Source organism: Nerophis lumbriciformis, linkage group LG23, assembly GCF_033978685.3.
Source record: "Nerophis lumbriciformis linkage group LG23, RoL_Nlum_v2.1, whole genome shotgun sequence".
Lineage (NCBI taxonomy): Eukaryota > Metazoa > Chordata > Actinopteri > Syngnathiformes > Syngnathidae > Nerophis > Nerophis lumbriciformis.
Window position 1 is genome coordinate 9,505,001 of NC_084570.2, and position 10,250 is coordinate 9,515,250.

The 10,250-nt window shown below is 45.1% G+C and overlaps 1 protein-coding gene across 2 annotated transcripts in view; it reads left to right on the top strand.

Moving 5' to 3' along the window:
- Window positions 1–9,762, top strand: part of LOC133622443 (voltage-gated delayed rectifier potassium channel KCNH8-like) — a 109,056-nt gene extending 99,294 nt beyond the window's left edge. For both annotated transcript variants that reach the window (XM_061985196.1, XM_061985197.1), the window contains 3 exons: window positions 8,647–8,756; window positions 8,833–8,885; window positions 8,955–9,762. In XM_061985196.1, the coding sequence (XP_061841180.1) occupies window positions 8,647–8,756; window positions 8,833–8,885; window positions 8,955–9,539 (748 nt within the window). In that variant the 3' untranslated portion in view covers window positions 9,540–9,762. The remainder of the gene's footprint in view (window positions 1–8,646; window positions 8,757–8,832; window positions 8,886–8,954) is intronic.
- The last annotated feature ends 488 nt before the right edge of the window (window positions 9,763–10,250 follow it).

Consider the following 10,250-nt stretch of genomic DNA (forward strand, 5'->3'; position numbering starts at 1 on the left):
CCGGACTGTTGAACGACTGAAGCTCTACATAAAACAAGAATGGGAAAGAATTCCACTTTCAAAGCTTCAACAATTAGTTTCCTCAGTTCCCAATCGTTTATTGAGTGTTGTTAAAAGAAAAGGTGATGTAACACAGTGGTGAACATGCCCTTTCCCAACTACTTTGGCACGTGTTGCAGCCATGAAATTCTAAGTTAATTATTATTTGCAAAAAAAAAAAAAACGTTTATGAGTTTGAACATCAAATATCTTGTCTTTGTAGTGCATTCAACTGAATATGGGTTGAAAAGGATTTGCAAATCATTGTATTCCGTTTATATTTACATCTAACACAATTTCCCAACTCATATGGAAACGGGGTTTGTAACTTGAAGTAACAATGAGATAAAAGATTGTAAAAATATATTCCAATTGAAAAAAATATATAAAGACAGAACAATAAGATCATATGGACAGCCATAAGTGTTTACATTTTGCTTTATATTTATTATTTTACTTATTTTTTGCCTGGTTTTGTATTTGTTTTGTATCATCCCGTGAGGTGTATACTACTCTTTTTTTTTTTTTTTTTCGGTTTGTACTTCATGAAGTTTTGCACTTGTTGTGTTTTTTTGTATGTTTTTTTGTTTGTTTTCGTTATATTTGGATGTAATTGTTGGTTTATATGATATTAAGTAAGACTACGTATTATGTTGAAGGGGGCAGGAAAATATAAGATTTTTCTTCATCCTGCTCCTTCTCAGGCATTGGTGTGTAAATGTATAATTTAATAATTGTGGTATAATTGTTTATCGATCAAATATGCACATCAATGAAGGAGATAAATAAAAAATGAAATAAAATGAATTAAATGAAATAATAAAGATTAAAAAACAATTACCAACAAAAAATTTACTAAAAGCAGTCTTTTTCTCACAATGTGTCAACGTTTTTCTTTTAAAATTGGGAACTATTTCTCATATTCTTTCTGTTTCTGTAATATTGCACAATTTTCTTGTAAAATTATTACTTTTTTAATGTAAAATTATTACTTTTTAATGCAAAATGGTGACGTGTCATATAAAATTCCGACTTTTATCACAATATTGCCAATTTTTTGTTGGTGTTGTAAAATAGTGACATTTTTGGAGTAAAATTATGATTTTTGTCATAATTTTGCCAAGTAAAAATTCCAATTCTTATTATAATATTGCCAAAATTAAAGTAAGTAAAATTTCAACTTTTATCATAATATTGCACAAATGTTCAGTTTTTCTTGTAAAATTTTGGCTTGCGTTGAGTAAAATTACGTTTTACTTGTGAAACTCTGACCTTTATCTTGTGAAATTCCAACTCATTTTTCACAACAAGCTTTTTTATATTTGTTTAGCATGTATACGTTATTAATGTTGTAAACAAAAATCTGTATGTATCTAGAAAGGGTCGTCCTAAAGAGATAGGCATTTTTCGGAGGTCTCAAGAAGGTAACAAATACAAAAGTGTGTGTGTGTGTGTGTGTGTGTGTGTGTGTGTGTGTGTGTTGTTCTCCACGGGTCGCCACCTTGTCGTGGTGGAGAGCCTTGTGTGTTCCAATGAACCTAAGAGCGATGCCGTCGGGAGCCTCGGCTCCTGGTAGGTTCAACCATGGCGGTAAGGTCGAGGGGGAGGTTCCAGACGAAGCGCGATCCAAAAAACCTCAACGGCGGAACTGGCGGAGGATGACGCGTCCCCCCCCGGCAGTAAAGGCGGATGAAGGTTAAGGGTGCCTCACTGCCTACTGGGTGCACCGTGTGTGTTTGGCTACGGGAGTAAACCCCTAACGACAAATCTGTTGTGAAGACCCGCATCAGGCAGCCATCAACAGACCGGTGTGTTGGCAGTCTTCTGCAACTCCTTCCTGCAGAAGGTCGTCATGAGCTCCTCATGCCACTGGAAGATGTAGGGGGGAGCCAAGGTAGTGAGGGTAGTGACTGCGCACCACTTCCTTCACTCTAATCTACTCCTTGCGCAGGCCTGCTCCAAACACCCCCACCCCCTTTCCCATCCCATCCCCTCCCCTCCAAGTCCTGCGGCGATGGAGAAGGGTGGCAGATACAGGTCAGGATGTGACTGGGAGTATCTAGCCCAACTCTGCACGCAGGCGGCGTGGGATAGACGGTCGCTGAGGTACGGGACGGAACAGCGTGTCTCTTCGGCAGCTCCCCACGTGACTGAGCAGCCCCACCCTGCTCACCCTGAGATGGGAAGGGCCTAGAAAATGTGGCCTAAAAATGGTCTGTTCCTCCACTCCCGGGCAGCCTACCGCAGCTGCCGGGTCATCCCCCCCATGCGGTCGAAAACACAAGAATAAAACCCGACTGACACTCACACTAGCGACTTGGAACGTCCGTACGCTTTTGGATGTGCGTGATGATTCATCTCGTCCCCGCAGAAGAACAGCGTTGGTGGCGCACGAACTGAAGAGGTATAACATCGACATTGCGGCCCTCAGCGAGACCCGCTTCCATGGGGAGGACTCCATAGCCGAGGTGGGAGAAGGATACACTTTCTTCTGGAAAGGGCTTCCGGAAGGCTCCCACCGCCTCCATGGTGTAGGCTTCGCTGTGCGGACCTCCCTACTTCAGAAGCTTCCCGAATCTCCAGTTGGCATTAGCGAAAGGTTGATGACCTGGAGGATTCCCCTCACCAATAACCGTTACTGCACCCTCATCAGCGCCTATGCCCCAACACTGATTGCCAACCCTCAATGTAAGGAAGAGTTCTATGCCTCCCTGCACTCCGCCATCAGCAAAACACCACTCACTGACAAGCTCATCCTTCTAGGGGATTTTAACGCAAGAGTGGGCTCGGACAGTGTACTGTGGAGGGAAGTGATGGGTCGGCACGGTGTTGGCAAGCTCAACAACAATGGTCTCCGTCTTCTCACTCTATGTTCTGAGCACCAACTGGTCATCACAAACACCTTGTTCCAACTGAAGAACAAGTACAAAACATCCTGGCAACACCCTCGCTCTAAACACTGGCATCTCCTAGATTACATCATCACCCGCCAAGCGGACAGGAAGGAGGTGCGCATCACTAGGGCCATGCGTGGAGCTGACTGTTGGACTGACCACCGCCTGATCAGAACAAAGATTGACTTGGAAATACGTCCTCAACAGAGAAAAACACCACCTTCCAAGAGGCTCAACTGCGATGCACTGAAGTCCATGCACTCCGTCAACCAGCTCAGGAAAAAGGTAGCAGATCAGCTGTTCAAGATTCCTGAAGTGCCACCAGATCTGGACACTGGACCTACCTGGAGCACCCTACGCACTGCCCTCCACCAGGCAGCCGTGGAGTCTATAGGGTACACCAGAAGGCGACATCAAGACTGGTTTGACAATAGTGCGCCAGGAATCTATGACTTGCTTCAGGCAAAACACAAGGCCCTTGCAGCTCACATATCAAACCCTCAATCCACCGTCCTAAAGGCTCAGCTCATCCGCCTCAGAAGTGAAACCCAGCGCACCCTCAGAGCCATGGAGAATGACTGGTGGACCCAGAAGGCCCGCGAAATACAACATCACGCAGACACCAACAACTCTCATGCCTTCTACGACTCCATCAAGTCCATCTATGGCCCACAGAGGAAGAACATCACCCCAGTTAGATCAGCTGACGGCACCACTCTCTACAAGGACAAACAACAGATCCTGGACAGATGGGCTGAGCATTTCAGGGTACTGCTGAACACAACGAACCCTGTACAGACAGACATACTCTCTGACCTCCCATGCCTGCCCCCTGTAGACTCGCTGGACTCCTCTCCCAGCTTCTCAGAGGTACTCAAGGCCATCAAGGGTCTAAAAAACAACAAGAGCCCAGGCCTTGACGAGATCCCGGGAGAAATCTTGAAGCACGGTGGATATCTCCTGCACCGCAGAATGCACCAGCTGATCACTGCCATCTGGTCGTCTGAAGTCATCCCGCAAGATTGGAAGGATGCTAACATCATAACAATCTATAAGCGCAAAGGCGACAAAGCAGACTGCGGCAACAGCAGAGGTATCTCCCTACTATCCGCAGCTGGGAAGGTGCTAGCAAGGATCATGTTACATCGAGTAGCAACTCATGTAACCGAAAACATCCTGCCCGAATCTCAATGCGGCTTTAGACGTGATCGGAGCACCGCAGACATGATCTTTGTTGCCAGACAGGTACAGGAAAAATGCAGAGAACACCGCAAAGACCTGTACATGGCATTCATTGACCTGTCCAAGGCCTTCGACACAGTAAACCGGGACTTGTTGTGGGAAGTACTTGGAAAACTAGGTGTACCAGCAAAGTTCTGCAACCTACTGCGACAGCTACATGATGGCATGCAGGCCTGTGTGAGCAACGGCGGCCAACAATCCCCATTTTTCAGTGTGGATGTGGGGGTCAAGCAAGGGTGTGTCCTTGCCCCAACCATATTCAACATGTTCATTTCCACTGTCACCCTCCTGTCCCATAAACACCTGGACCCCACAGATGGGATTCAGATACAATACCGGCTGGATGGTAACCTTTTTAACATCCGTCGCCTCCAAGCCACCACTAAACTCACCACCCAGCATATTCTGGAACTACAGTATGCAGATGACTGTGCTGTACTTGCACACTCACCAGAGTCTCTCCAGCGTGCACTGAATGTGGTAGCCTCCATCTACAGTGCCATTGGTCTTCAGATAAACACCAAGAAAACACAAATACTCGTGCAGGAGTTTACTCCCCAGCCAAATACGCCGATCTTCACCCTTGACGGGCACCCATTAGCCACCGTCCCCCACTTCACCTACCTCGGTAGCACCCTGTCGCCATCCTGCACCATTGACGATGACGTCCAGGCCCGTATTGGTCTGGCCTCTGCTGCCTTTGGAAGGCTACGGTCCAGGGTTTTCCTAAATAGGAATCTAACCATCTCCACCAAGACAGCCGTGTATAAGGCAGTCTGCCTCTCCACGCTGCTCTATAGTTCTGAAACCTGGACACCCTACCAGAGGCACATCCAGAGTCTCGAGGCCTTCCACATCCGCTGCCTCCAAAGGATCCTAGGTCTGACCTGGGAAGACAGGGTGCTCTACACTGAAATTTATGACCGGACCAACACACCCAGCATCACAGCACTCCTTGGCCAAAAACACCTAAGATGGGTCGGACATGTGATCCGTATGCCAGCCCACCGCCTACCCCGACAGATATTGTATGGCCAGCTTTCAGTCGGTCAAAGGTCTGCCGGGGGCCAGAAAAAACGGTACAAGGACCACATTAAAACTCTCCTGAAAAAGTGTGACATCAAACCACCAGCACTGGAGTCCCTGGCTGCTGACCGCCAGACCTGGAGCTCTACCTGCCACCAGGGAATCACTCATCTTCAGGAGAAGTTCACAGAGCGGAGAGCACAGCGGCGTGCACAAAGACACCAACGTGCCACAGCACCAGCGACCATCACTGCTGCCTTCCCCTGCCCCTCCTGTGACAAAGTCTGTGGATCACGCATAGGCCTGAGCAGCCACCTGGCTATGCACAGGCGAAAGGCACAACAATAACCAATCCAATACTTCGTTTGGAGCAACGTCATCATCGACATCGATGGACTGCCATAAGCAAGCAAGTGTGTGTGTGTGTGTGTGTGTGTGTGTGTGTGTGTGTGTGTGTGTGTGTGTGTGTGTGTGTGCATCCATTCACTCTCCAGTGGGACAAAGCAAAAAACACAAAACCGACACATTTTCATCATCTTTGAGATGGAGTCGGATATTAATCAGGATGCAGACGTGTGAAAGGATGAAGGAAACATTGGCTGTGTTTCAACTCGCACACTTGCATACTCACACTTAGCATTTAGAGTGCATAAAAAGTGAGTTCACACTGAGAGGTACGTCAAAATGCAGTGCGCCGCTAGTACTGGGATGTTGCATTCAACGCAGCCCAAAAATTAAAAACAAAGGCGAAACAACAACTAGCCTAACTGTCCTCATTTGCACCCGCCCTGCCGACACACACACATACACACACACATACAGAGTCACTAGCCATGTGGTGCACACAGTTCTAAATCACAAAACTCTTTAACTTCAACAGCCGGGTTGCTACAGTAAAAAAAAATGTAATCCACTTTAGCTTTACATGTTTATCTTATTTTCTATTCTCATGCGAACATGCTCACTACACGTTAGTTATGCAAGAGTGTTCAAGTCTGGATTGAAGACTTTACCGTGACACTTTTTTTTTTTTTGGTTGCGTGAATATTGTGGAGCATGGAGTTTCCCTAACACTTGTGAATGTCATAGAAATCCATGAAAAAGATAAGATTTTACATTTGAAAAGGCTGGTTCAATCCAGGCAGTGCTTGTCATGGGTAGGTGTGTTGTCATGGTGATGTGGTGTGTGTACGCACGCTACAACAGCTTCTTCCTGGCTGGGTGGGAATTATAATCCGTAGAGGAAACTCTGTTTCACTCATTGTTATACCCACCCTGGTGTTATTTGTGGTGTTAAGAGTTCTGTTTAATACAAATGTTTGTGAAGCTGTGACACGTCAGGATGGGTTTAGAATGTGTGTGTGTGTGTGTGTGTGTGTGTGTGTGTGTGTGTGTGTGTGTGTGTGTGTGTGTGTGTGTGTGTGTGTGTGTGTGTGTGTGTGTGTGTGTGTGTGTGTGTGTGTGTGCTTGCTTGAGATGGCAGTTTGATATTGACTGTCAAAAAATCAGTTGACTCAATTTATAAATGTTACATTATATATGTATTTTCTATTGAGAAGTCATATAGTGAAAACGATCAGGATGCAATGCATTGAACGTCCATTGGATGTCCCGACATGGTAAATATAAGCGCAGTCGCAATCCCGAGACAGCGATGTGCATTTTGATTTTTGATAGTCAATACAGAGTGGAATTGTAGCCCTTTTATCCTCATCTCAATGGATGTTTCCATGTGTCTCAATTGAAGCGATCAGAAAAGATTTGATAGTCTTCTTTTGTCATTTTATTACGTGTGGTGTACACTGCATCCAAACTTCAATATAATGTTCCCCTTTCCCGGGGGCGCTGGACTTATTCCAGCCTCTGAGGTGCGTAAGAGCACAAGTATTTAAGTTGATGGACGAATACGCGGAAGCCCAGATTTGACAGGGAACACCCACATTTAAAGGGGTCGTATAACGATTTATTTTGTGGGCGGTCTTATTTACCTGCCTCCACTTTGACTGCGTCTTCTCCCCGTCAGCCAATGTAGTTTTTAGCGCTTGCATATGGAGTTTAAGTTTGAACTGTATGCTACTTTCTATTAGAAATGGCAACAGCGGAGGATGCATGTACGAGCCAGTCTTCCCGACAACAAGAGGGGAGAGAAAAAGCAGGAATTTAATGTCTACAATGGCGGACTCGCGCAAAGCTCTTCGAGTCAAACTTTACCATATATGGAGATATCCGCTGACGTCACTAATTGCGCAAATTCCAAACGGCTCACTTGGAGGAAGTATGAAGTGTGAATGTTGTCTATCTATCTGTGTTGGCCCTGCGATGAGATGACTTGTCCAGGGTGTACCCCGCCTTCCGCCCATGTGCAGCTGGGATAGGCTCCAGAACCCCCCGCCACCCCTTAAGGGACAAGCGGTAGAAAATGGAGGGATGGATGAAGAAAGGCAAGATAGTTATATAAATATCTCCACAATGACGCCATGGTTTGATTTTATATTATATTGTCCTGGACTTATGCAGATCCCAAATACACAAAAACAGGTAACAATAGGTAAGAAATTGGTTTTGCATTATAGGTCCGTTTTAAGGCTTGCTCCACACAGAGTGACGTAAGCGCGCAAGGACAGATTTAAGTCGAAGAAAGAATTGATTGATTGATTGATTGAAACTTGTATTAGTAGATTGCACAGTACAGTACATATACCGTACAATTGACCACTAAATGGTAACACCCCAATACGTTTTTCAACTTGTTTAAGTCGGGGTCCACGTAAATCAATTCATGTTACAAATATATACTATCGGCATAAAACAGTCATTACACAAGTTAATCATCAGAGTATATACATTGAATTATTTACATTATTTGGGGGGTTGGAGCGCGGGGGGGGGGGGGGGGTAGGTTTGGTTGATATCAGTACTTCAGTCATCAACAAGTATATAATCAGAGAAATGGACAATGGAACAGTGTAGGTCTGACTTGGTAGGATATGTACAGCGAGCAGTGAACATAGTGAGTTCAGAAAGCATAAGAACAAGTATAAACATTTGATTATTTACATTTGATTATTTACAATCCGGGGAGGTGGGATGTGGTGGGGGAGGGTGTTAGTCTAGGGTTGTAGTTGTCTGGAGGTGTTCTTTTAGTGCAGTTTTGAAGGAGGATAGATATGCACTTTCTTTTACACCTGTTGGGAGTGCATTCCATATTGATGTGGCATAGAAGGAGAATGAGTTAAGACCTTTGTTAGATCGGAATCTGGGTTTAACGTGGTTTGTGGAGCTCCCCCTGGTGTTGTGGTTCTGGCGGTCATTTACGTTATGGAAATTGAGTAGTTCAGTGGAGCCAGTCCGTGCACCTATTTACATCTAAACACATTAAAGAATCAGGCTCTTACTAATTCCACATTTAACCGATATTTGACCTTTTTTCTCCTTTTACGTTCAGGTTTGTGGATGGCGTCGACTCTGAAAACCAAAGTGGTTTTGCCACTAAGTTTGATTTCACTCCCAGCTCCCCGCAGAGTTTCCTAGGCAGCCCTGATTCAGCTCCGGCAGGTAAGGCGCAAACCAGCACACTTTCCAAAGAGTCCCGGATCTCTCATGATGCCATGTTGCATGCGTCTGTCCACAGAGGAGCACGACGACTGCGACACCATGCAGGCCATCACTAAACTCAAACACGAGGTACGACCCCTGCACTTGAACTTCGGTCCGCAACGCGTTTTAAACTTCTCCTCTTACCCCTTGAACCAGATGAAGGTTCTCTCTCGCCAGGTAACCACCATGAGCCATGAGCTGCAGGAAATCACGCGACTTCTCAAACCACTTTTTCACAACAACCCCTCGACCCTGCTGATGCCCAACACCGTGACTCCGCCTCCTAGCATCTCGTCACACGGTTGCTCCCCGGCGCCAGCGCTTTTTACCCAGCATGCAGAGGACCGACAGCGCCTCCTGGTACCCGGGCCATCATCTCCTCCGCTGAGCGCAGCAGAGTGCGACGTCTTTCGCTGGTCCGATTCCCAAACCCTCACCTCCAGTGACCTTCCAGTTGGGTCTCATTGCTCAGCTCCGCCATCACTTAACAGTTCTCCCCATGTGCACACGCTGATACCGCTTCCCACCTCGTCCTCCATCCCATCCCTCTCTTCTTCATCCACCTGCACGACTCTTCTGCTGGACTTAACAGGACCAAATGTTGAGCCACATTCTCCATATCCGCACCGCCCTTGCTGCCATTCTAATGTTCTCCAGCCCTTCATGACCACGCCTCAAGGGGAGGTAATGTGGGAAGACCACGCCACCCAGCTCAGCTTCGTGGACGAGGTGCAGCCATGAGCGCCGGACTAAAAGAGCGGGAAATTGCACGCCACACCACTTACTCTCCTGCATGACAAACGTGACAGTAAAAAACATCTACTGTTGGAGGGACAGAGCTTGCAATAAAAGTTTTACTGCTTTAAGTTTGGATGTTGTGAATTGATGCTTGATCATGAAGGAACTGCCAGGAATGCGCTTCCTCTGTCTACCACTAGATGTCAGCGTTGAACAAATATTGTATCAAAAAGAAGCATCTTAGATAATTGTTGTTATTGAAATTCACAATTTCAATATAATTGTGTGAAACACTACATATTTTTATTTTATTCATTAGACGTGTTCAAGTGGGCTTTCCATGCAATTTAAAATTATTTTAGGAAGTGATTGGAGCAGGAGCGTAGCATCAAATTTTGAACCCCCATACATAGGACTCCACACTTGGTATGTTTACATGCAATAAAAAAATAATAATTGCATTGATTTGGTTGAAACTAGCTTTTTAAAAACATACCTAGAACATATACATACATACATACATATATATATATATATATATATATATATATATATATATATATATACATATTTGTAAATATATATACAGTATATATAAAAATATACACACACACATACATACAGTACATATATATATATATATATATATATACACACACACATATATATATATATATATATATGTATATATATATATATATGTATGTATGTATA